Source organism: Sorghum bicolor, chromosome 2 (assembly GCF_000003195.3).
Source record: "Sorghum bicolor cultivar BTx623 chromosome 2, Sorghum_bicolor_NCBIv3, whole genome shotgun sequence".
NCBI classification, from domain to species: domain Eukaryota; kingdom Viridiplantae; phylum Streptophyta; class Magnoliopsida; order Poales; family Poaceae; genus Sorghum; species Sorghum bicolor.
In genome coordinates this window covers 64,961,382-64,989,377 of record NC_012871.2, presented here as the reverse complement: position 1 = coordinate 64,989,377, position 27,996 = coordinate 64,961,382, and the positions used below count along the sequence as shown (strand labels likewise).

Here is a 27,996-nt window from a genome sequence, read left to right as displayed (position 1 = left end):
AAACATATATAGAAGCTCACATTCAATGTCAGACATAGAATAAGTCATAACATAGGAGTATTTCATTCATGCCAAACAAATGGCACATTTAACAGCCATGGGTACAATGATGTTCGCAACAATGACATAAGTTTGCCTTGCACACACCACAACTAACATGCCCACGTTACAGCACAACTAACAAGTCTGCATTGCATACTACAACTAACATGCTCATGTGAGAACACAACTAACAGGCATGTCCTTGGAGTTCTTTTCATAATCTAACATCATGCAACAAAGGAACCAACATCCATGAGCAAACAGTACTTTACAAAATGGTATGGCATCCCATACACAGCAACATGGATCATCGATGTTTTGCCACCTCACAAAATGATCAGGTCACCACAAAATGATCAGGTCACATCTCCATCTGCTTCAGTGCGTTTTCTGGACATCCCCTCCTACAAGACCAACATACCACAAGTATGAGCAGTTTTTTTAAAAAATATCTCTAGATTAAACTTATATTAGTCTCACAAATAGCAGTTTGGTGAATGTCATGTTGAGGAAAAAAACAGACCTGTAGACTGGGATGAATGTGATGTCATGCTAACCTTCAACTGTAAGAAATATCAGTAATTAGACACTTTATTAACTTACCACATATGAATAAAAGAAACAAAGTCTTGTCTAGTCTATTACCCTGTTGTATGGCCACTGAACTGACATTGACTTAGCATCAGCCAAAGTCTCAATGTCACCATAAGGGCGAGGTAGCATTGTATCCCTTTTGATCACAACCTTCACAACAACTTCACAAAATAGCCTTCCTAGAGCTTGGCCTCCTAGTACATTGATTGGATTTGTTGAAATAACGACCGCCTTACCCACAATTTCTGGTCGCAACATGGCATATAATGTGACCTCCTTTCCAACCTACACAAATAGTTTATGGACTTGTCAGCAAAAAATAAACACATTTATAGAACTATTAGAACTGAAAGCACCATTAGATTGAAGTAATTACAAGATCATCAGGTGAAACACGAGGGTCTTTATTCTTCCTTGTTAGGGCTGCATTCTTCATGGGACTGGTAGCGCTGCAGTCCATAAGTTGATTCTTTGATCCTCCCACAACACTGTGCACAGAGGAGGCACTAGCACGTTGCGAAGATGGCGCAGGAGCAGGTTGCGTGGACAAGCCACCAGCACGATGTGTCGACGTGGACAGGCCAGCAGGATGCTGCGCGAACTGGCCAGCAGCACGCTGCGCGAACTGGCCAGCAGCACGCTGCATGGACGGGGCATTAGCAGGCTGCGCGGATAGGTCAGTAGCATGTTGCGCGGATAGGCCAGCAGCACGCTGCATGGACGGGGCATTAGCAGGCTACGCGGATAGGTCAGTAGCATGTTGCGTGGACGGGGCAGTAGCAGGCTGCACAAATAAGGCAAGACCACGCAATGCAGACAAGGTAGCAGCACGCTCAGAGAGGGCAGGAGTATGTTGATCAGATAGGGCAGGAGCATGAGGTGTAGGTAGGGCAGAAGCACGCGCAGATAAGGCAGCAGCACGCTGTGTAGATAGGAAATTACCATGCTGTGTAGATGGGGCAGCAGGAGGCCTACGAAGAAGCAAATAATCTTCTTGATCAGATTGTTCTGAGTTATCATTAATATCTGGAAAAACCTCATCTTCAAATGCTTGACCATCATGTGCTTGTGCCTCATCAACATGTTCTTGAGACCTTGGACTCTACATAAACAAGACAAGAGAAGTCATAACATGTCACATTAATATCCAGTATAACATACATTCAATAATCAAGACTGAAGTAATTCTAAGTCGGGAGAAGACATTTACCACATGGCTCCGTGAGTTAGAACAGTTATGCGAGCTTATTTCCAAATTTCTTCTTTCCTGCAGTTGCTCTTCCAATTCTTGTATGCGTCGTTCAAGAGCGGCTTTGTCACTCTCAACCTTGTGACGAGCTAGAACTTCCATTTGTAGCCTTGTTGACTTGTAGCACCTCAAACCAGGGGTACCAATGTCTTGGGGAGTTGGTCCTAGACCCAAAGCCCGAACACGCCCTCTTGGCTCCTTTTCTCCACAGGCAGCAGCAAGAACATCACCTTGTTGAATTGATCTTTCTGTCAACTCTGGGTGGGCTTCAGCAATTGATTTAAGTTTGTTCTAACAAAAAGGAAGTTGGATGTTATGCAAATATCAAATCAGTTATGAAAGATCAATTCAGCTACTGACTACAATTCTATTATGAAAGAACTTACAATTATTGGCACTGCTTGTTGGGTTGGAACTCCAGTTTTCCTTATATGTGTTCTAATATAGACTTCATCTCTTCGAACCGGTCTCCCTAGCTGTACACTCTGAAATTGTTTCAATTCTATGTTATAACGGCAGCAAAATAAATGCACTAAAATTCAATGCATCTTCTATACCATTTCATGCCTATAAGCAGCAAAGCTCTTGCTTCCAGAGGTATGATGTATCCCCAACTTGGCACGATTAGCTTTCGATATTTCCCTTCGAGCCTAGGATACAAACAGTTATATTTTGCAAATATATTGAAGTACACAAGTCCAAATATGCATAGATAAAAATTATCTCACTTCAAATTCAGGAGAGGTCCAGTGCTTAATCAGAAACTTCCAGTCATCATCTTTAACTCTATCACCATGTTTTCGCTGCAGTTGCTCATTTGTTAAATTTTCATTAAAAAAAATCTGCCTTCAAGGTAGACTTAAATTCCTTCCATTTCCTTGCAGCAGTGATCAGAACCCAGTTTTTGGCCGCCTCATCAATGTCATAGATTTCCTATGTTTCATGAATAAAACACACCAAATCAGTCCTTAACACAATAATCTAAAGTAGTATGATGATCTGTAGTAAACAATTTTAAATTAGAAACATGTAACATGAAACGATATTTGTGATGCAGCATGTAACACTATACAAGACCTTCATCATTGATTAAATCATCTCCATTTGGTTGATACTCAGGGTCTTCTTCTTCAATCTGCTGACTTGCAATTTCAGCCTGTCTTTGTGACCGGCGCAGATTGGGCAAATCAGCTGCTGCATCATTTGATTGGTGTGTTCTCTATAGAAAAAGGGACATAACACTATAAATAAAAGTTATCAATATGCAATGATTTTGTCTATCACCTTTGTTCTTTTACTAGATTGACCATTTTGTCCTAAGTTCTGCATAGGAGGCAGATTTAGAGATTGAAGCTTCCTGTTGTTCGCTGCAATTGTTTCATTTCGACATTTCTCATAAGGATTGACAGGGGCATCCTTACTGGTTCTCCTAGTTGTCGGCATGCTTCCTCCTATGAATGGACAAAAAACATAGCAATACTCGGAGGAAAACAATAAACACAATATGTGAGTCTGTAGCAACAATATACACAGAAAACTTACTTTCTAGAACCTTTTCTATCATTCTTTTTAGCAACAATAATACCATCTATGTCTATTCTAATAGATGGGACAACCCCATTAATAATATCCACAGTCACATTGCCATTTATATTAGGCAGGTACACTAGGCCATTATCATTAGCAATGTGATCATCCTCCAAGTTATCAAAGTCACACACATCTCTTTGGACTGACTGAACAACAGCAACCCACTCAGTATCAACTGCTTCAGGGACATAGTATACTTGAGTTGCTAAAATGAAAGGCTCATCGGATATCTTTTCACCTGTGTTGAATAAATGCTTAAAATTCACAGATGTGATCCCAAAATGATCTGTTTGTACCCATTTGTTTCGCACACGGTTGTCGACCCAATCACACTTGAAAAGCACCACATTTCCTTTGTGGTGATAGTTCAGTTCAAGAATTTCAGTTATAATACCAAAATATGTCTTGCTTCCTACTAACAGGCTATCATTATTACCACTTTCAAAGTTTGGGGACTCAGCAACTAGAGCAACCCCACTACTTTGAATAGGTCTACCCTCATCATAAGAAACTATGTGAAAGTTGAATCCATTTATGTTATAACTACTATACTTATGTGCAAACATTGCAGGCCCCTTAGCTAAAATTTTTATCTCATCAGGGGCTTCCTCTCCCATTCCTCCACCTGTGATTTTGAAATTACAATTAATATACATGCAAAATCCAAATTGACTAGTGTTAGGTTTTATTACTACTTACATGCAGCCTAAACCACTCATGAAAGGATTCATGATGCATGCGATTGATGTCTCGTCTATTTCGAAGACCAATTGATGATAGATACTGAGCATGCTTGCTGCAAGGTGCATCAGTTTATCACTTTAGTATGCAAAGAAAACCAACCATGTGATGAAAAGTGTGACAATGGGTCTAGATAACTTACTCCAAGTAAGGTTGTATACTGTCATAGTTGAACAAAACATATCTATGGGCTTGCAGCCATGTCTTGTGATCAATACTCACTAAACACTTTCCGGCCAATCCTCGACCAATGGTACCAAAGAAAGGAGTTGTGGTACATTCTTCATCTCCAAACTGAGGTGTGGTTTGAGTCCCATCATGTAAGTAGCGTGAACAAAGTGTAAGGCATTATGTAAAATTAGACCACTCCATCATTGATCCCTCAGGGTGACTTTTTGTACGAACAGAACCCTTCAGTCTCATCAGATACCTCTCCACAGGCCACATACTACGAAAATGAACTGGTCCAGCTATCTTTGCTTGGGCAGGAAGATGAACCATCAAGTGGACCATGATGTCAAAGAAGGAAGGAAGGAATATAGTCTCAAGAAGGCTCAATGTTTTAGCTATTTCAACCTCTAAATTTTCCATATCACTTATTCGAATGACAGGGGAGGAAAGTTTCTTGAAAAAATTACATATACGGATCACTGCAGCACTCACAGTTTCAGGCAATATTTTTCTCACAGCTAGTGGAAGCAAGTGTTGTAAAATAATGTGGCTCTCGTGACTCTTAAGGCCAAATATCTTCCTCTCATTAACATGTATATTTTGACGTATATCAGAGGCGTATCCATCAGGAAACTTGACCCCCTTCAGGACTTGACAGAATAATTTCTTCTCATCGGGACTCATTGAGTATGGAGCTGGTGGTAAATAAAGTTGGCCATCCACTTCAATAGGGTGGAGATCACTTCTAATACCTAGAGCTTGAAGGTCCAAACGAGAATTCAAATTATCCTTGGATTTCCCTTCTGTGCCTAGGAATGTATTAACTAAGCTTTCACTCACGTTTTTTCCTATGTGCATGAAGTCAAAGTTATGTCGCAACATCAAATCTTTCCAATAAGGTAGTTTAAACCATATACATCTCCTTTTCAGTATGACCAATGGCTCTCCTTCCTTACGTCTCTTGCTTGCTGGTTTCTTTCTAGAAGGATCTTTACCAAAAATATGATTAATGTCTTTAGTGCACTCCAAAATCTGCTCCCCAGAAAGTGGAGTAGGTGCTGCCCTAAATTCAGTTTTACCATCAAACTTATTAGCATGGGTGGTTTTCAGGCAAGAACCTGCGATGACCCATATAACAAGTCTTGCTACCATTCCCAAGCCTAAGTGAACATGTGTAGCTATGACAATCAGGACATCCAGCTTCACCAGATGTGACAGACCCGGACACATAGCCTAAACCAGGGAAGTCAGTAATAGTCAATAGTACTGCTGCCCTCAACTGAAAAAACTCCCCTTTCGAAGCATCGTATGTTCTAACTCCCTTGGTAAACAAATCTAATAGATCTTCAACTAGTGGCTGATAATAGACATCCATATCACTTCCAGGAGCTTCTGGACCAGGGATCAACAAAGAGAGGATGAAATTTGATTTCTTCATGCACATTGAAGGTGGAAAGTTGTAGGGAATACAAATACCAGGCCAAACACTATAAGTAACATTCATGGTCCTAAATGGATTGAAACCATCAGTGGCAAATGCTAAACGGATATTTCGGCTATCTTTAGCAAATTCTGGATGTTTCTTATCAAAGTCTTGCCATAGTAGAGAATCTGCAGGATGCCTAAGCAGACCATCCTTTTTTCGGCCTTCATCATGCCATCTCACTAGACTAGCTATTTTAGATGATAGAAATAAGCGTTGAAGACATTTCTTTATTGGAAAGTAGCGGAGAACCTTTTTAGGAACCTTATATACATGTTTTCCATCATGGGCCTTGCTTATTGATTTCCACCGAGAAGCCTTACATTTTGGACAGGAATCCAACCCCTCTTTATCCTTCCAAAATAGAATGCAGTCATTTTCACAAGCATGAATACTATTGTATCCGATTCCTATCGATTTCACCAATTTCTTAGCTTCATGAAAGTTTCTAGGTAGCATCGAACCCTCAGGTAATGCATCATTTAGTAGATCTAGTAGCAGGTTAAAACTCTTATCACTCCACCCTCCAAGGAGTTTGGTGTGGAGTAACCTAATTAGGAAACGCAGTTGTGTATATTTCTTGCAACCAGGGTATAACTCTTTTTTATTCTCTGATACTAACTTTTTAATGGCAGCTAGCTCTGCACAGGCTCTAGGTCTTCATTGTTGTGATCAAAATCCCCTCTGTCATCTATACCAGCTGCTAAATCTCTAAGGAAATCAGAGATCTTATCATCTTCATCAGTCTCCTCCATAAGTTCAACACCATCATTTCCGTGATTCAAATAAGAGCTAACTTCTCCATGTAAGGTCCATGTCCTGTATCCTTTTAAAAACCCATCACATATCAAATGCTCACGTACTTCACTTCCCTCTTTCCAAAATGAGTTAACACACTTTGTACAAGGGCATAATATCTTGCTTCCTACAGCTGAATTCTCAAATGCAAAAGCTATGAAATTGTTCACCCCTTGTTGATACATCTTGGTATGCCTACATGCAGTTTTTAAGTTAATTCCTATGTTAACTGAAGATAGAACTTTTAGTCTTTCTAAAAATAGTGTTGGTACCTAGCATCATTATCGATCCATGATTTATCCATCCTTCTTTGTGAAATATCAAGCAACTTTAGAAATGAACTATAAAATAAATAAATACCATAAGCAACTTTAATTTAAACACGATTGTTGTGTTCATGATCTCAAACAATATTAACAAAGATGGCATGTAGCTGCAGATAGAGGATCATACCGTTGCCACTTAGGCTTAAAGCTGGAGTAAACGGTCCTGTGGAGATTCTTTCAGCTACAACACCAACTCAACAAGGCACCTGTAGTGTGAGTACACATGACATAAGATGAGTACATGTACAAGTAGATTTGATTACCCATGCAAATATTTCTGAATACCAATGCAAATATTTCTGAATACCAATGCAAATATTTCTGAATACCAATGCAAATATTTTTGAATACCAATGCAAATATTACTGAATACCAATGCAAATAGTTCTGAATATCAATGCAAATATCTCTGAATACATAGAAGACTAAAATGATAGTTGAAGATACATAGAAAGGGAGTTGCTCTAACTGGATATGCAAACTATAAAGTATCCAGCCTCAAAGCCCAAATATAAATAAATTCTAAACTGAATCAAAGCATCTAGAGAGCAAAACAGGGAATCGCTAATCCTTCCATGTAGTGGAGCCCGGCCATCTTCCCGGACCCCGGCCGGTTCGACCCAGGCCATCTTCCCGTTCGGCGGCGGCGCGCGCATCTGCCCCGGGAACGAGTTCGCCAAGGTGGAGACGCTGGTGGCCGTGCACCACATCGTGACACGCTTCATGTGGAAGCTCGTCGCCGGCTGCGACGGCAGCTTCTCCAGGTCGGGGAGGGGATTGGAGCAGCGACTTGGAACAGGGAGGGGATTGGAGGCCGGGGGTACTTACGAACCGAGGGTGTGCTCCAGCTTGAACGAGCTCCTTGCTCCTCCGCCAGTCGCCAGTCGCCAGTCGCGCCGCCGCCAGTCGCCTTCGCGCCGCCGTGTACGCGCCGCCACCAGTCGCCTACGCGCCGCCGCCTCCTCTTCTCTATTTCGGGCGCACAGGAGTGGACGGCAGGAGGGGATAAGTTAGGGTTTGGGGCTCTTCTAAACGGGCCGGGAACCGAAGGGGTATGGCCCTATTCTGACCAATGGTGGGCTCTCTTTGATGAACTGTCCCGACAAATCGTTGAACCATATAGCCCAAAATTTATAACGACCGATGCTCGAATGCCAAACAAATGTTTTCCGACAAATAATCGGTAGACATGGTATACCGACTGAATATTGAATGGTACTAGTTCATTTATAACGACACATATGTGATGCTGTATTAGGGCTGTGGTGTAGTGGTAACTCTAGTAAAGTGCTCGTGTCATTGAGCTACCTCACTTGTGGGTCGATTCTTGTGGTGTCCTAGTGAGGACGAGGTTCGTGCTACACCTCTTAGCCACCGAACCACCAAGTGTTGGTCGACACAACGGGGATGTAGCATGCCGGTAAGCACATGAACCTCGAGAGAAAAATTGGTGTCTCAATTGTGTTTGATTGGCATTCTCTCGGTGCATGATTGTTTATATTGGTGATTTGTTCATCCCCTACATGGTGGTATAAATATCTCATCCTATCGTTTACTTACCGCAAACTAGTGTAATTAGTTTAGTTGCTTACTTTGCCTTGTGTAGCTTAATTCACTAGTGTAACTTGTAGAGACCTAGTTCTTATGTGCATAGTGATCATAGCAACTAGAATTGTTGGGTAGGTGGCTTGCAAACACCCCTTTAGAGCTAGAGCAAAAAGCTTCGCTTTGTTATTTACTAACCTCTTGCTCTAGTGAGTTTGTAGAATTTTTTAATAGGCTATTCACCCCCCTCTAGCCATATTAGAACCTTTCAAGTGGTATCGGAGCCGTGGTCACCGTTTTTTGAAGGCTTAACAACCTCGGTGCTCAAATTATGGCTCAAATAGTGTTCAACCATGGTGGGGGCAAACCACTATTCTTTGATGGGACAAGTTCTTTTGACTATTGGAAGAGAAAGATGAAAATGTATCTTGGATCAATCAATGATAGAGTGTGGGAAGTCACGGAGAATGACTTTGTGATCCTTGACCCCACCAACCCCACCGACAATGAGAGAGCCAACAAGCAATGCAATACTATGGCTCTCAACACAATCTATAATGGCATTGATTCAAAGGTATTTGAATAAGTTGAAGATCTTGAGAAGGCTAGTGAAGTATGGACAAGATTAGAAGAAACATATGAGGGCACTACAACGGTAAAAAGTGTCAAGTTGTACATGCTCAAGGACAAGCTATCCAACTTCAAGATGAAGGATGATGAGTCAATCCCAGAGATGTTCTATAGGCTCCAAGTCATCATCAATGATCTCAAGGGCCTTAGTGAGAAAGTAAAGGATGAGGACTTCATTCATAAGTTCTTGATGTGCTTGCCCAAGAGGTTCAAGACATTGAGAACCATCATATTTAGAGGAGGATTGACAGGTGTATCTCCCAATGAGGTACTTGGAGATGTCATGACCGAAGACCAATACAATGATAATGATGATGATGAGGTCATGAAGAAAGATGATGATGATGATAAGAAGAAGAAAAGTGTAGCATTCAAAGCTAGCTCTTCATCTAAGAGCAAAAACAAGGGCAAGGCCAAGAAGGAAGAATCAAGTGATGAGGAGTGCTCCAATGATGATAGTGATGATGAAGCACTGATGATGAAGAAGGGCTACCATACAAGAAAGAGAAAGGACAACTCCAAGAACAAAGAATATGTGAGGCTATGCTACAAGTGCAAGAGCCCCGATCATATTGTGGCGGATTGTCCATACAATAGTGATTATGATGAGCATGAGAAGAACAAGAAGGAGAAGAAAGAAAAGAAGGACAAGAAGATGGTCTTCAAGAAGAAGAAGAAGGGTGGATCCTATGTTGTGACATGGGATAGTGATGCTTCTTCGAATGAAGACTCTAGTGATGATGACAAGGCATCCAAGAAGAAGGCGCTTGCAAGCATTGCTATCAACAAGCCATCACTCTTCGACACTCCTTCATGCTTCATGGCCAAGGGCCACAAGGTACAATATGATGAGAGTAGAGTGAAAGTGAAAGTGAACATGAACATGATAGTGATAGTGATGATGAAAATGAATTCACTAATGAACAACTCATGGACATGCTAGAACAAGCCGATTCTCTTATTCAATCTAAAAACAAGAAGTGCAAAGAATTGGCCAAGAAGTTGAAAGCTCTTGAGCAATCCTTTGATGAGCTCAATGCTAATCATGAGAGGCTAGTGGAAGCCCATGAGAATCTTGGCAAGTCTCACACCAAGCTTGAGAAAGCTCACTCCTTGTTGTTAGAAGAGAACAAGGAAAAGGTTGTTGTATCATGTGATGTGGGCACAACATATGACTTAATTAAAGAATCACCCAACCCATCTATTGTTGTTGCCACTAACTCTTCTTGTAGGTATTCATCCACCACAACCAACTCTACCTCTACTTCTAGTGTCGGTGTCACTTGTGATACCTCACTAAAGGTTCAAAATGAGACTCTCAAGAGAGAGGTGTATGAGCTCACTCACGCCCTAGGCAAAGCCTATGGTGGTGAGGCCCGCTTGCTAAAGTGCTTGGGTAGTCAAAGGTTTTCTATCAACAAAGAGGGATTAGGCTATACCCCTAAGAAAGGCAAGGCGGCCTTTGTAACTCACAAGCCTAGCTTTGTGAAGAGCAATGGTCGGTATTGCAATAGATGCAAGCAAGTTGGACACCTAGAGCTTAATTGCAATAAAATGAACAAGAACACGAAAAATGCTAATGTATCTTACATTCCTTTTGATTCTTGTTATGTGCTTACCAAGGGTGAGAAGGGTGTGCATGCTAAGTTTGTTGGTACACCAATTGTGGGTCCAAAGAAGAAGGCCATTTGGGTACCAAAGAGCTTAGTCACTAACCTCCAAGGACCCAAACAAGTATGGGTACCTAAGAAACATTGATTTGTTTTGTAGGTAAACTATAAAGCCGGAGGAAGGCATTGGGTGCTTGATAGTGGGTGCACACAACACATGACCGGTGATTCAAGAATGTTCAATTCAATCAATTCAAGTGATGACAATGGTATTGATAGTATCACATTTTGTGACAATGGCAAAGGCAAGGTCAAAGGGCTTGGTAAAATTGCTATATCCAATGACTTGAGCATTTCCAATGTGCTACTAGTAGAGAGCTTGAACTTCAATTTGCTATCCGTAGCTCAACTTTGTGATCTTGGTTTCAAATGCATGTTTGGAGTTGATGATGTAGAGATCATAAGTGTAGATGGCTCTAACTTGATATTCAAAGGCTTTAGATATGAGAATCTATACTTGGTTGATTTCAATGCTAGTGAAGCTCAATTGTCAACATGCTTGCTAAATCTAGTATGGGTTGGTTATGGCATATAGGCTTGGTCATGTTGGAATGAAACAATTGAACAAGTTAGTCAAGCATGATCTTGTTAGAGGATTGAAAGATGTCACTTTTGAGAAAGACAAGCTTTGTAGTGCATGTCAAGCTGGAAAACAAGTTGGCAACACTCATCTAAAGAAAAGCATCATGAGGACATGCAAGGCATTTTAATTGTTGCACATGGACTTATTTGGACCAACCACATACACAAGCATTGGTGGAAACAAATATGGATTTGTGATAGTGGATGATTTCACAAGATACACATGGGTATTCTTTCTTAGTGACAAAATTGATGCTTTTGCAACCTTCAAATCATTTGTCAAGAGAATACACAATGAGTTTGAAACAACCATCAAAAAAGTGAGAAGTGACAATGGAAGTGAATTCAAGAATACAAGAGTTGATGAGCTTTGTGATGAATTTGGCATTAGGCATCAATTCTCGGCCAAGTACACTCCACAATCAAATGGTCTTGTTGAGAGGAAGAATAGAACCTTGATTGACATGACAAGATCAATGTTGAGTGAGTACAATGTGAGTCATTCTTTTTGGGCCAAAGCAATCAACATAGCTTGCTACTATAGCAACCGACTCTATTGTCACCCAATGATGGAGAAGACACCATATGAGCTCTTGAATGGAAGAAAGCCCAACATTGCATACTTTCGGGTTTTTGGTTGCAAATGCTACATATTGAAGAAAGGCACTAGATTGAGTAAATTTGAAAAGAAATGTGATGAAGGATTCTTGCTTGGTTACTCCACTACTAGCAAAGCTTATAGAGTTTGGAATTTGGCTAGTGGTACTCTTGAAGAGGTGCATGATGTTGAGTTTGATGAAACCAATGGCTCTTAAGAGGAAGATGAGAATCTAGATGATGTGAGAGACACTCAATTGGCCGATGCAATGAAGAATATGGACATTGGTGATTTAAGGCCTAGAGAGGTGATTGATGTTGAAGATGACAAAGATCAAGTGCTTCCTACCTCTAATGTACAAGCTAGTGGTTATCATGATCAAAATCAAGCTAGTACAAGTGGTACACAAGTGCAAGATCAACAAGCTAGTACATCATCTCATGATAAACCAAGTGCAAGCAATCAAGTGCAAATACTCCAACATACAAACATTGCAAGAGATAATCCATTGGATCATATCATTGGTGATATTCAAAGAGGAGTGCAAACTAGATCAAGACTAGCATCATTTTGTGAGCATTTCTCCTTTGTGTCTCACATTGAGCCAAAGAAAATTGATGAAGCATTGGGAGATGTTGATTGGGTTAATGCTATGCATGAAGAGCTTAACAATTTCAAGAGAAATCAAGTAAGGGAATTAGTTGAGAGGCCTAGTGATCATAATGTCATTGGTACTAGATGGGTCTTTCGCAACAAGCAAGATCAAGATGGGATAGTTGTAAGAAACAAAGCAAGATTTGTAGCACAAGGCTATACGCATGTTGAAGGTCTTGACTTTGGTGAAACATATGCCCCGGTTGCAAGATTGGAAGCAATTAGGATCTTGTTGGCGTATGCTTGTGCTCATAACATCAAGCTCTACCAAATGGACGTGAAGAGTGCATTTCTCAATGGCTATATCAATGAAGAAGTCTATGTTGAGTAACCTCCCAATTTTGAAGATGACAAGAAACCCAACCATGTTTACAAGCTAAGAAAGGCATTGTATGGTTTGAAGCAAGCACCAAGAGCATGGTATGAGAGATTGAGAGACTTCTTACTCTCTAAAGGTTTCAAGATGGGCAAGGTTGACACCACTCTCTTCACCAAGAAGATTGGCAAAGACTTGTTTGTGTTGCAAATCTATGTTGATGATATCATATTTGGATCAACCAATCAAGAATTTTGTGAGGAGTTTGGCAACATGATGGCTAATGAGTTTGAGATGTCAATGATTAGAGAGCTTAGCTACTTCCTTGGTCTTCAAATCAAGCAATTGAAGAATGGCACATTTGTGAGTCAAGGCAAGTACATAAAAGACATGCTCAAGAAGTTTGGTATGGATGATGCAAAGTCAATTAGCACTCCAATGGGAACAAATGGAAGCCTAGATAGTGATACAAGTGGAAATATGGTGGATCAAAAGTTGTATTGGTCTATGATTGGAAGCCTACTCTATGTGACCGCATCAAGACCAGATGTCATGTTTAGTGTATGCATGTGTGCAAGATTCCAAGCCTCACCAAGAAAAAGCCATTTGAAAGCAACAAAGAGAATATTGAGGTACTTGAAGCATACACAAAATGTTGGTTTATGGTATCCCAAAGGTGCAAAGTTTGAACTTATTGGATATTCCGATTCGGACTATGCGGGATGCAAAGTTGAGAGAAGAAGCACATCGGGCACATGTCAATTATTGGGTAGATCACTTGTCTTGTGGTCATCCAAGAAGCAAAATAGTGTTGCACTATCAACCGCCGAAGCGGAGTACATTGCAGCTGGTAGTTGTTGTGCACAAATCCTATGGATGAAGGCAACTTTGAAGGACTTTGGAATCAACTTTAAGCAAGTGTCATTACTATGTGACTATGAAAGTGCCATGAAACTCACCAACAATCTGGTTCAACACTCAAGAACAAAGCACATAGATGTCCGTCATCATTTCATAAGAGATCACCAACAAAAAGGGGACATTTGCATTGAGAGTATAGGCACCAATGATCAAATTACCGACATATTCACCAAGCCACTTGATGAGAAGAGGTTTTGCAAGCTAAGGAATGAATTGAACATACTTGACTTCTCAAATATGTGTTGATGCACCCCCACTTATATGACATGCCACTCCTTCGAGCAAAGCAAGGTAAAATTGATTGACATGTCATTCATCCTATGCTAAGGACCTGCTTAGTGCATCTAGTCATTCCTTATATGTATTAGGTTCATTCATGAAAATCAAATGAATTTGATGCTTGTATGGTACCACTATTGCTTCTATGCTTGCCTTGATCTAGTGGTAGCATATGACATGTTTGTGGGCTTGCAATCCTAGTGTTTGATCTAGAATATGAGCTATAAGTGTTTAACTCAACATGGTACAAGATAACCCTTATTTGGAGGTGTGAAGAAGCTTGTCCTTGGATCAAACCGAGTTAAATATCTTAGGCAAGTAATCTAGATTGGACCAATTTGGGAAAATGATCTCACTTCACATGGTTTCACACTACCCTATCTAAAATTTGAGCTCACCTTTTGTGGTCATTGATGACAAAGGGGGAGAGAATTTCCCAAAGATTTGCTAAAGGGGGAGAGAAATCACAAAGAAATACAAAGATAGGGAAGTAACATGATAAAAAGAAGGGGATCAATTAAAATTTTGAATGACACAAGTAGGGGGAGCAAGCTCATAAACTTGTATGTTGCATTTGTATGTGCATCAGATATGGTTGCTTGCATTTGCATTAGCTTTAAAAGTTTTCTCTCCAATGCCTTGCTTGTGTGGTGTATGCTAGTTGTAGGCTTGATTGATGAAATGAAGAACTAGCATGCATAGGTAGTGTAACTAGACTTTTAGTTGTTTCACAAGTGGTACTAGAACCTTGTTTATATTGTTGATCTCACGAGATGTTCTAGTTTTGTGAATGTCTAGTTACTAATGGTGCTAAGGATGGTATACATTGGCAACTCCGATTGGTATCACGCTTCAAAGGTCCATTCTTTACACCTTAGCATCATTTGGTAGAAATTGACTCCTATATTTCTTATTCAAGCATATGTGCAAGCTTTCAATCCAAACTCTTAGCACATATGTAGGGGGAGCAATTGCTACCAATTTGGGTTTATGAAACTTGTCCACAACCTTTGCACATGGTAAAATGCTTGGGCAAGCAACATGAATCCAAGAAAATTTTATTGAAAATCTTTGTAAAAAGGGTTGTCATCAATTACCAAAAAGGGGGAGATTGAAAGCCCTAGTTTGGTTTTGGATAATTGATGAAACTCTAGTACTAACCTCTATGCTAAGTGTGTGTAGACTTAATGAGGTTGGTACATGTCAAGTGATGGAGCAAATGATGATCATGATGATGATGGTGATGACCACAAGATGATCAAGTGCTCAACTTGGAAAAGAAGAAAGAGAAAAACAAAACCCTATGGAGATCAAGGCAAAGGTATTGCTTAGGGTTTTGGTTTTGGTGATCAAGACACCATAGAGGGTGTGATCACATTTAGGATAGATAGCCGTACTATAAAGAGGGGAATTCTTTGGCTAAGCGGTTATCAAGTGCCACTAGGTGTCATTGTTCTTGTGCATGCATTTAGAACCTAGTGAGCTAACTTAACTCCTTCGAAGAAAATGATTGTGAAAATGCTAACACACGTGCACATGTTGGTTTACACATTGTGGTGTTGTCACACTTTGAGAAGGAGGTGGAGTTTCAAGGGTAGAGAGAGGATGAGTTCTAAATGTGAACCCATCCTCTCTCTACCCTTCAAACTGCACTTCCTTCTCAAAGTGTGTGGTGTTCTTGTTACTCTTGGTGGTTGCCGCCACCTAGACGGCTTGGAGCAGCGGAGAAGCATTGGCACGAGTTAGTGATTGTTCGTGGCCATCTCCCGTGATTGTGAGGGGTCTTGTACCTTCTCCAGTGGAGAGCCGAAAGGTAACTCTAGTGGATTGCTCGTGCCATTGAGCTACCTCACTTGTGGGTAGGTTCTTGTGGTGTCCTAGTGAGGACGAGGTTCGTGCCACACCTCTTAGCCACCGAACCACCAAGTGTTGGTCGACACAACAGGGACGTAGCGTGCCGGCAAGCACGTGAACCTCGGGAGAAAAATTGTTTGTCTCTATTGTGTTTGTTCATTGGATTTCTCCCGGTGATTGGACTTCATATTATTGATTGGTTCATCCCCTCTACGCGGCGGTATAAAGATCAAACCATCTCTCTTTCATTCCCGTAAACTAGAGTAGCTTACTTACTTGTATAGAAACTTTAGATAGCTTTCTAGTGTAAGTAGTGACATAGCTCTTGTGTGCCTAGTGATCATATCAACTAGAATTGTTGGATAGGTGGCTTGCAAACACCCCATTAGAGCTAGAGCAAAAAGCTACGCTTTGTTATTTACTAACCACTTGCTCTAGTGAGTTTTGTAGAATTTCTAAATAGGCTATTCACCCCCTCTAGCCATAGGACCTTTCACTTGTACCTTCTCCGGCGAAGAGCCGAAAGGTAACTCTAGTAAAGTGCTTGTGTCATTGAGCTACCTCGCTTGTGGGTCGATTCTTATGGTGTCCTAGTGAGGACGAGGTTCGTGCTACACCTCTTAGCCACCGAACCACCAAATGTTGGTCGACACAACGGGGACGTAGTGTGCCGGCAAGCACGTGAACCTCGGAAGAAAAATTGGTGTCTCAATTGTGTTTGATTGGCATTCTCTCGGTGCATGATTGTTTATATTGGTGATTGGTTCATCCCCTACACGGTGGTATAAATATCTCATCCTATCCTTTACTTACCGCAAACTAGTGTAATTAGTTTAGTTGCTTACTTTGCCTTGTGTAGCTTAATTCACTAGTGTAACTTGTAGAGACTTAGTTCTTGTGTGCATAGTGATCATAGCAACTAGAATTGTTGGGTTGGTGGCTTGCAAACACCCCTTTAGAGCTAGAGCAAAAAGTTTCGCTTTGTTATTTACTAACCTCTTGCTCTAGTGAGTTTGTAGAATTTTTTAATAGGCTATTCACCCCCCTCCTCTAGCCATATAGGACCTTTCACCCATGTATCACCCTATATGAGGAGGAGCAGGTAAGAGAGGAAAGGCATCGAATGTATAAACCAAAACAACTCTGTCAATCTAAGATTTCTCACCACACCACCATGTTCTCCACGCTGCTGTTCTTCTCATCCTGATCCCCAATTCTCCATCCTATCCCCTTGCTACCTTCCCCAAATTCCCTGCTGCTAACATTCATCGTCCAGGGCACTGATGGCAATACATGTTTGCTGTGTTCTTGTTTGCAATTCGGCAGCTCTGATCCCTCTATCGGATGCTTCACAATTCGTAAGTGTCTTCTCTTCTTTCGTCGACCACTAGTAGAATTATAGAGTGCTCTGCTGCATGCTCCGTTCCATCACACATTTTTTCCTCAAAAGTTAAGAGATCCACATTGCCTTGTTCGTTTGACTGATAAGCTATAGTAGAAAATACTGTTAGTTGATTTATTATGAGAGAAAATTATTATTGAATGACTATCAGAATTGGCTGATAAGCCCAAACGCCGAAGAGTAGACAAAAGCCCAAGCCCAAATGCCTTGTTCACATCTTGTTTGGCACATTTAGGCCTTGTTTAGTTCATTTCAAAAATCAAAAACTTTTCAAGAATCCTCGTCGCATTAAATCCTGCGGGATATGTATGGAACATTAAATATAGATGAAAATAAAAATTAATTGCACACTTTGTCTTTAAATTGTGAGATGAATCTTTTAAGTCTAGTTACTTTATAATTAGACAATGTTTGTTAAGTAAAAATAAAATGCTACAGTGTCAGTCTAAACAATGCCTTAGCTGATGAATACTGATGATAGTGTTGCTGACTACGCGTCGTGCGTCAGGCTATGCTGGCAAGCAAGATCAGCGTAGGCGCAGATGGCGGCAGCAAGTATCTGGTGACCGAGGCCTCGTTTAAGTTCCAAAAAATTTTATAAAACTTTTTAGATTTTTCATCATATCGAATTTTACGGCACATACATAAAGCATTAAATATAGATAAAAAAATAATTAATTACACAATTTATAAGTCATTTGCGAGACAAATCTTTTAAGTCTAATTAGTTTGTGATTGGACAATATTTGTCAAATACAAACAAAAATATTACCGTATCTATTTTACAATTTTTTTTCGAACTAAACAAGGCCTTGACCTCATAACCTCTTTTGGAGCGTCTCCTTTGTTCATCTGTGAGCGAGGATCGTTACGGGACTCAGGTTGTGCTTCGACAAGGATCTCAAGGTCATTCATTCCTCTGGCGAGTCGTGCATCTTAGCTGTCTGTCTAGGCCTTGTTTAGTTTAAAAACCATTTTTTTCAAAATTCCCCATTACATCAAATCTTATGGTACATGTACGAAGCAGTAAATATAAATAAAAACAAAAACTAATTGTATAATTTGTTTGTAAATCGCGACATAAATCTTTTAAACTTATTTACTCCATAATTGGATGATGTTTGTCAAATAAAAAATAAAAATTCTACAATGTCAAGATTCAAAAACTTTTTGATCTAAATAAGGCCTTAGTTTCTATAGCATTTTTTTTCACTCGTTTATTTCTTTCAGCCTCTTGACTGCAAAAATGGAGAAAATGACAGCAAAAATGATACGGTAGAAAAGAGCAGCTCTTGACCTTCTTACAAACCTCATGGTATATCTAATATGCATGTTCGTGAAGTTTGATATTCTTATGAAAATTGAGGAGCATGTCTCTTCTTCAACACGTCACCTTTTTTTTTGAAGCCTTAATTTTTTTCTCCAATTTCAGGTGGTGGCACTAGTGGCGCCATGAGATTTTTTTAGCACAATCATGAGTAAAGATGGTGTCGGTGTCTGGACTCGGGGTCCAGGCACTAACGAGTGATGAGTCTGCGTGCCCCCTTAACCCGAATGGTGATGCAAGAAAACACAGAGGGTTTATACTGGTTCGGACCTTGGATGCCCTACGTCCAGTGAGAGAGTCGAGGTCTGTATTGTCTTGTACCCGAAAGTGCTTGTAGTAGGGGGTACAAGCTAGTTGCGAGAGAGGGCTAAACCCCAGGTCTCGGCTTAAGGAGTGAGTGGAGGGATGCTCAATATCCTGAGTCCCCTACCTCTACGCGAGTGGAATGAAGTGTGTTCGTGTGTTGCCTGATGAGCTATGCCTGTGTGTTGCGCTTGTGTTCTAAAGGATGCCCTGCCTCCCCTTTTATAGTCACAAGGGGTGGCAGGGTTTTTACATTCGTAAATCCATAGCTTGTCTTCAGTGTGCCGTAGTGTAACAGTGCCAACCCTGTGGAGATTGGCTCCCTCGTCCTTGGGGTGTGGGTGACGGCGTGGTCGTCCCTGTGGAGCATCGCCGAGCTCTGTTCGTTGTGGAGGTCGAATCTGAGATCCTATGGCCTGTCCTGCAATAGTAGAACTGTAACTGCCAAAGTACGGTTACAGTGACAGGGGTTAATCTCCTCTCATTCCTCTTACTGTCATGCAGCGCCTCACAGTGACAGAGGTAAGGTGCCACAATGATAGAAGTTGTTGGAATAGTGGACGACGTGCCCTGCTACATCGCGGGGGCATAGCGTGCGTCGCATCAGTGGTACGGCCGCTATGCGTTGGAAGCCTGGTACCGTGGCTAAGACTCGGGCGAGGCGTTGATTGCGCTCAATGTCGGGGCTCGGTCGAGCCGAAGATTGCGCTCGAGGCCAAGGGCTTGGGCGAGATGGAGATCGTGCCTGAGGCTAAGGGCTCGGGCGAGACAGAGATTGGGCCTGAGGTTAAGGGCTCAGGCGAGACAGAGATTGCGCCCGAGGCTAAGGGCTCGGGCGAGACAGAGATTGCGCCCGAGGCTAAGGGCTCGAGCGAGACGGAGATCGCTCGAGGCTGAGGTCCGGTCGAAGCGCTGGTTTATGCTGGGGCTCGGGGTTCGCCCTTATTCTTTTTTGCCGCTTTTTCCCCTCTTAATTTGGGTATCCCGGTTTATGGTACCCAACAGTAGCCCTCTGAACCTATCGAGGAGCTGGGGAGCTCCTTAAGAGGCTTTTTCAAGGGTAAACTGTTAGCCTGAGGCTCTTATTTCCTCCAGGGGTGCGCGCGAGTGCACCCGCTGGGTGTAGCCCCCGAGCCCTTGGAGGAATGGTGTCATTCCTTCAAGGGCTTTTACTCCTTATTGCACTTAGGGAGTGTCTGGGGAACATGGTACATGTTCTTTAGATGCAGTGCCTGTTCTCCCAGCACAGGTGAAGCCCCCGAGCCCTTGCCCATAGGCGAGGATCGATTAGGGTCCTTCGTGACTTTATTTTATGCCCCTTAGTCATCCTTTCGCTCGGAGGAGGGATGGAAAGTGTCGTACTACCCTCTATGGGCAAGTAGCGACGTTCTCGGGTAGCTGCTAGTGGGTAAGTCCAAGTGGATGTCCAAGTCCCATTCGATAAGGGTCAGCTTGTGGCCTTATGGGCACATCTCAAGATACCCGAGGGTAGTCACGGTGGATGTCGGCACCATTCGATAGGTTCCAAGGGCTTGATGCCTCCCTCGATGGGATTCCACTCACACAACACCCGCATAGGTCTTAGACACGACTGTTAGGGATGCGCCAAGCCTCTGCGAGGCTCAGACCGTGGCCTCTCTTGGGCTCGTCCCCAGTCATCCCTCGCTCGGTCGTCCTGAGGCGACTGTTCGAACCCACTTTGCAGGCCAGTCTCGCAAACTCTGGACCACAAGAGGCCATGGCTTGGGGTGCTTACCTCGGAAGGTGTCGGTCCAAGCGTAAAAAGGGGTGGGGTCGAGCGCCCCTTGCCCTAGAAGGAATCGCCTGAATCCAGTCGGTGGGGCACTCCTTTTGAGGCAACTCTCGTTGGGAGTCGGAACGACCGTGTCGTTGTACTGAGTCTGGATGGGACATTTCGACTGTGAAATTAATGCACGTGTGCGCGTGGTTAGCGTGAGAATTAGAAGAAGTGGCCGCCTGGGTTACCGCGTGTAGTTAATGAATCGGTCGGCGGTTTGTTTCCTCCTCCTCGATCTGCTCCATGGAGGGCGGACTATGGGCGCCTTTTCTATAAAAGCCACCGCCGGGGCCCTAGTTCTTTCCCCCTTCGCCTTTGCCTCCAAGCGCTCTTGCCTTCAAGCTCCTACAGTTGCCCTTCCTGCCACCGCCAAGCTCTTGCCTACGCTTGCCCACACCCACACTTAGCCATGGCTGGCGATGACATGTGGCCCGCTTGCAACGTCACAGAGGTGGCACTCAGGGCCCATGTATCGGGTGGACTTCTCTGTCCTATTACGGACGAGAGGATGCCGGAGTGGCTCGTTCCCCTAGTGAATGATAGGGAGCCAAACCCGCCGCTAGGCTACGTGGTTTGCTTCTTGGCGTTCTTAGACCGGGGGTTCAGGATTTTGGCCAGTCGGTTCATGCGTGCGCTTGTGCACTACTATGGGGTGGAGCTTCATAACTTCAACCCCAATTCCATCATGTAAGCGGCGGTCTTCGCCATGATGTGCGAGGGGTACCTAGGGACTCCGCCCCACTGGAACCTCTAGCTCCACCTATTCAAGGCAGAGATGTCCTCCCGGAATGAAGGTGGGGAGAAGATGCCTTTGAGGGCCAGCGGCTGCACGCTTCAGCTTCGGTAGTCACGTTCCCACTTGTACATCACGACTCTGATGCCGTCATCAAACCAGGGGTGGCAGAACGAATGATTCTACCTCCGGAACGACCACGGTCTTCTCCCAAAGTACACGGGGAAGATGGTGACTGAGTGCCTTGAGAAGTGGGGGTGGGGCACGCCCGCTGTGGAGCATAAGAAGCTGGACCCCCTCCTCGACGGCTTGGCCAAGCTGAGGCAGGAGGGCGTCACCGTGGCCATGGTGGCAGTCGCTTTCCACAAGCGGTGTGTCCTACCGTTGGCGCAATGGGTGCTACTCATGTGGGAGATGACTCCCGAGGTATCCCTAGTCGGGACATAGATGCTGGAGGAGACGGTGCTCGCCATGGAGATTGCACTCCGACTCTCGCGGATGGTGTTCTGATGCGTCTCGAGAGGGGCTACATATCCCTGGTGAGTAAGATACTTCTGCTCTCATCTTTGCTTCCTCGATTTCCCCTTCATCTTTGTTTTTATTTGGCTTGATGTCTGCTCATAGGGAATGGGCATCATGAGGTACGTCCTGCCCTCGGTCCCAGAGGACAAGGAGACCTAGGCCAAGAACCGGGCTAGGAACAATGAGCAGAAGTGCCAGAAGGATGAGAAGAAGGTGAAGAAGGCAGAAGATTTGGCCAAGCACTGTCGTGAGGTCAAGAAGGAAGGGCTCCCCGAGCCCAAGTCTTTCGAGGCCTCCGTCTTGGAGATTGAAGGCAGGGAGGATCCCCACTGGCTGAACAAACTCATGGACGAGGAGGAGGAGGAGGTCCCCCCAGTCGGTGGAGAGTCAAAGGCCCCTAGTGGGGGGCCACAGATTCCTAGGGCCGTAGAGGGCGCCCCCTATATTATTGTTGACGAGGGCAAGGATGAAGCCCCACAGGCGGGTTCAGTAGCCCCGGGTCCCCAGGAAGGGGAGAAGCCGACAGGCGGGGCGCACAGAGCGCCCGAAGGCTTGAGGGCTCCGACCGAGCCTCGCCCTAGGCCAAGGGTGGAGGCGGAAGTCTCCCCGGAAGCTCCAAAGGTTGGGCCGAGGCCCTGAGGTCCCAGGAGGAGGAGGAGGAGACGGTCCTTGCCCTTGGGTCCATCAACCCGTTTGGAGATGTTGACGTGGGGAGCGCAGAGGCCCGGCCAGGTTGAGGTGGGTGGCATTGAGGAAGCCTCTGAAAAGGCGGCCTCGACCAAGCCTCACAGGAAAGGACCGGCTAGCCGGAAGCCCTAGGAGCAGATGGGGAGGCCATTGCATCTTGGGGCAAAACCCCGGTGATGTGGCCTAACCCTGAAGACCCAGAGGGGAGGGCCCGGTTCGTCCTAGATGACCCTTCCGAGGAGTACCTCTGGAAGGGTCTTCAGGAGTGTGGCCGCACCAGCGTTCTGGCCATCAACCGGGCATCCGAGCTCATGAGCCGGGACATGTATAATTTTGCCTAGGTAAGGACGCCTGGCCCCTTTGGGTTATTTTTTCATTTATGCCCTTTCTTTTTGCTGATTTTTCACGCTGTTGACACCGTTTTTGGGCTCGTGTCCATGATCGGTAGAATGTAGGTCGGCAAGACAAGATGGCAGTGCTTGGTCTACAGGATGAGTTGCCGATGAAGATGGTTGCCGATGGAGGGACGGTTGGATATGACTAAGTCCATAAGTGATGATGTGTTTGTGCCGATGGCTGCAACAGGGGAGTCTGCCGATGATGCAGAGGAAGGACCTAAAGGTTGCCGATCGGCTTGTGGAGGTGTTCCAGTTTGTCACGGGAGGATAGTTTTATGTTTTCCTTAGTTATTTTGATCGTTTTGTATACGGAGACCCGATGCAATTTCCTTCTAAATGGTTCATCAAATTGGTGATGTCCGATGCTATTTCCTTCTTATAGTTCCTCAAATTATTGTTGGATGCTAGAAATCCAAGAATGCACGTTCCAGAATCTGGATGTAATTTATTGCATGAATTTTGTTTGTACAAATTCTTTACGATTTTGTCTGAGTTTTTGTCCCAAAATTCGTGTGTATCAGATGCAATAACAAAATATTACTACCTGATTTAATTATTGTTATCACTATTTACTGCTGCAAAAACCAAATACTATCAAATTAGGTTGTGTGTCACGACTTTGACGATCAAATTACGGTTGGGTTGGGATGTGATAGTTCACGCAAAGTTAATTTTACTCCTCACAGGCCATCCCAAGTTACTGATTGAAGAAAATGACCATGGCAGTAATAATAAAATTCCTGATGCAAAAATCGGATGCGTCACCAAGTAGCACATCCAAGTTTTTTGCTGATAAAAGTAGCATATCCAAGTTTGATGCACATGGACTCATTCGGAATTATTTATCGATGCAAAAGATAATGGTTATAAAAAAATAAGCGTCTCAATTTGATGCTCACGAGTTATGATAGAATTATTATAGACCAAAATGACACCCTAAGTAATAAAAGAAAGTCTGATCGAAAACTGGACATGTGACGCCGTGTTGATTATCTCAAGCAAACTTACTGTCATCAGCATTTAGTAATAAAAGATTTAGCTTGGCCAGAGACCGGATCGGGACAATTACAACAAATTTTATTACGCACAGATCCAATTGTAATTATTTATTGCCCGGAATAAAACTATTAGTAATAAAAATAACTCGTCTGAATACTCCTTACAGCAGACATAATTATTTATAGAAGCAAATGATATTGATACTAATAAAAACCACCTTGATCAAAGACTGGACGTCCTGATGACTATCAAATTTAACTTTACTCCTATGGGTCAAGACATAATTATTTATAGGCAAATTAAAAATGATAATATGAGTAATAAAAATAGCTTGATCGGAGATCAGACGCATATGTCCAAACAGAATTATTTATAGGCCCTATTGATATTTAGTAATAAAAATTACCTCATCCAGACACCGGACGCCCCTCACAAATTTACTAACACACACGTCATGGTGGAATTATTTATAGGTTCAATTGATGTTATTATAAATAAAAATTACCTCATTATTGTGATACTGGGCGTTGTGTTGATTATATCAAGCAGATTTATTGTCACAAACATTTAGTAACAAAAGATTTACCTCGTTGGGAACAGTAGTAATAAAAATTTAGCCTGCGCAAAGACCGGATGCCTAAGTGACTAGACAATCATTTTGACTCCTCAGTCCTCACCAGTTAGGATGAAATTATTTGTAGCCCAAAATAAGGGGGTGTTTGGCACTGCTCCACGAACTCTGCTCCACAAACTCCACCATGGAGCAGCTCCACAAAAAACTGGAGTTTGTGGAGTATCTCTTTAGGTGCTCTCACAACTCCACTCTTTTTCCTCGAACTGAGTGCGTGGAGCTAAAACCGTTTGGCTAAAAAACGTGGAGCGGAGTAAAAAACGTGGAGCAGAGCAGTCCCAATCACCCCCTAAATCTCTTAGTAATAAAAACAGTCTAAACGGAGACCAAACATACCGATGACAATTACAACAAATTTTATTACTCACAGATCCAAATGGAATTATTTATTGGCCAGAATAAACTATTAGTAATAAAAATTAGCTCGTTCGGATATTCCTTACGGTATGACCTCATCCAAACACCGAACGCCTCTGGCAAATTTACTAACTCAGACGTCATGGTGGAATTATTTATAGGTTCAATTGATGTTGTTATAAATAAAAATTACCTCATTGTGATACTAGACGCCGTGTTGATTATCTCAAGCAAATTTACCGTCACCGGCATTTAATAATAAAAGATTTTACCTCGTTGGGGGCAGTAGTAATAAAAATTTAGCTTGGCCAGAGACCGGATGCCTAGGTGACTAGACAACCAATTTGACTCCTCACGGGTTAAGGTGAAATTATTTGTAGCCCAAAATAAATCTCTTAGTAACAAAAACAGTCTAAATGGAGACCAAACATACCAGTGACAACAAATTTTGTTACGCACAGATGCAAATGGAATTATTTATTGGCCAGAATAAAACTATTACTAATAAAAATTAACTCGTCAAATACTTCTTACGGGTTCAGACGGAATTATTTATATAAGCAAATAATATTGATACTAATAAAAACCATCTTGATCGAAGACGGGACGTCGTGATGACTATCACATTTAACTTACTCCTATGGGTCGAGACATAATTATTTATAAGCAAATTAAAAATTATAATACAAGTAATAAAAAATAGCTTGACTGGAGATCAGACACACATGTCCAGACAGAATTATTTATAGGCCCAATTGATATTATTAGTAATAAAAATTACCTCATCTAAACACCAGACGCCTCTGGCAACACGTCATGGTGGAATTATTATAGACCCACACGATAATATTAGCAATTAAAAAATAGCCTCCTCAAAGACTGGATATGTCAGTGACTATTACAACAGATTTTACTATGCATAGATCTGCACATAATTATTTGTAGGGTCAAATGATAATATTAGTAATAAAAAAATAGCCTTCTCAGAGACCGGACATGCTAATGGCTATTACAACAAATTTTATTGTGCATAGGTCTGGACGTAATTATTTATAAGGTAAAATGATAATATTAGTAATAAAATATAGCCTTGGCCGGATACTAGATACGTGTGAGTGTGTGTAATCAGACTCCAGGGGAATTAAGAAAGATATTGCCATATAATCTCTCTCTCCCGTCTCCAACTAAGCCTAGCCGGCAGAGGGGGAAAACCTCAGCCCTAGACAACGACGACACGAGACTACGAGCTCCGTAGTCAAGGGCCAGCTACCCTAGGATCCGACACCCTTGACACAACCCATCATCTCTCTCTCTAGGGCATCAGCAACACTGGCGGAGGACAGTGGAAGCAAACCTGGGCTATGCCCCCCTAGCCTAGTCCTCACACATGAATTTATGTCCTCGTGATGCGTAAGTTTTCTCTCATTGCAAAAACTAGAAGATTGAATGCAGATTGTTTGTTTGTGTGCTGAAAGAGGTCAGTGCTAGCAGCCAACACTGCTGCAGCAAATGGCAGGCAGCAATACCAAAGGGGATCAATTACTAATTACCCCCCCCCCCCCCCCCCCCCTTTACCTGCACGCTCCGGCACTGATCAGCAAGAATGAGTGCATCATCCGCAGAACTCTTCCAAACAGCCAGTATATAGGTGGACTTTAAGTCAATCAACAGCAGCTAGTATATTTTATACGGCATAATTCTTTCTACCCTGAAAGCTGCAGAAAACTTAGCAATGACTAGAGCATGCACATGGGTACCATCAACTGCACCCATACAGTCCTACACTACATGAGACCCATGTCAACAACATTAATTTATGGTCCACACAATTCAAGCAATCCTACCATCTATATGCCAATTGGTTTATGTCTTCAAATATGGAACCATCTTGAGCAGGTACTGATCTTAAGTGAAATCTCATTGAATGGTAGCTTAATCATGTGTTCCCTAATTTCACCAATAGCACACAAAACCTCCTTGAAGTATCTACTGACTATCTCTATAGATCTCACAAAAGATACAGTTGGCCATGCGTCAGTACATGTACAAACATTGCAACTTGTTCCTCTACAAAGCTATGGATGCAATCGTGTAACAAGTCCTTGGCCCTTAGCAAATTGCACAGCTCAAAAAGGGAGGGGGGGGGGGCTCTATTGCAGTTGTAGATTTTGTTCACGTATATGTTTGACGCAGGGTTCCAAAAAGCGGCACTAAGCGCACGCTTCAGCGCGCTGAAGCCTTCAGCGGACAGGTAACGCTTCGCTTTGGGGCATAAGCGCTCCCAGAGAGGCGCGACCGCCTTGGTGGAGCAGCGGCTGCTGGCTCCAGCCTTGGCGAGGGCGCGAGGCGACTGGCGAGAGGCGGGAGGGGGGTCCGCTGACGCCGCCGCCGAGCCTGGGACTACCCTGCCGTCGCTACCGACGAATCTCCGCAAAACGCACCGAGAGCTGCGAGAGATGGAGGAATTGAAAAAAGTAGATCTCACCCGGCTCCTGGATCGACGCGCTGCGGCTCCTCCCTCCTCACGCGCGTAACCGGCGACGGAGAAGAAGCCCGGCGGCCAGGAACGACGGAGGGAGGCGGGGCGGCGATGAGAGGCGAGACGGCGCAGGAGGGGCGGAGCGGATGAGGCGGATGCGCGCCGTCGCTCGGCGACGGGCCGGGAGGTGTGGGGCGGTGGTGCTAGTCCGAGCAGGAGCGGTGGGGGCGGTGGGGCGGTGAAGGACACCGGGTTCCAAGAGCGATGGGTTAAGGGAAAGAACAAAATTATATCGGTAATGGAGCATTTTACGTGTA

General features: G+C 43.2%; 1 protein-coding gene across 9 annotated transcripts; it reads right to left on the bottom strand.

The window, feature by feature from the left end:
• On the bottom strand, nt 6–27,994 carry LOC8059008. Of its 9 annotated transcripts, none has more exons than XR_002450113.1 (12): nt 27,686–27,980; nt 7,122–7,200; nt 3,307–3,336; nt 2,963–3,104; nt 2,614–2,818; nt 2,443–2,535; nt 2,272–2,370; nt 1,847–2,176; nt 1,013–1,738; nt 688–921; nt 566–605; nt 6–446 (listed from the first exon to the last, which is right to left on the bottom strand). XR_002450113.1 is itself a non-coding variant. In XM_021453781.1 (12 exons), exon 3 carries the CDS (start codon nt 5,615–5,617, stop codon nt 4,565–4,567), a length of 1,053 nt encoding a protein of 350 aa, XP_021309456.1. In that variant the 5' UTR covers nt 5,618–7,009; nt 7,122–7,200; nt 27,686–27,994; the 3' UTR covers nt 6–446; nt 566–605; nt 688–921; nt 1,013–1,738; nt 1,847–2,176; nt 2,272–2,370; nt 2,443–2,535; nt 2,614–2,818; nt 2,963–3,041; nt 3,170–4,564. The 9 variants fall into 9 exon arrangements, 5 of the variants coding, with proteins under 5 accessions (XP_021309456.1, XP_021309453.1, XP_021309454.1 ...); XM_021453781.1 differs by having other exon boundaries at nt 2,963–3,041; nt 3,170–7,009; nt 27,686–27,994; XM_021453778.1 differs by adding an exon at nt 4,175–7,009 and having other exon boundaries at nt 2,963–4,100; nt 27,686–27,994.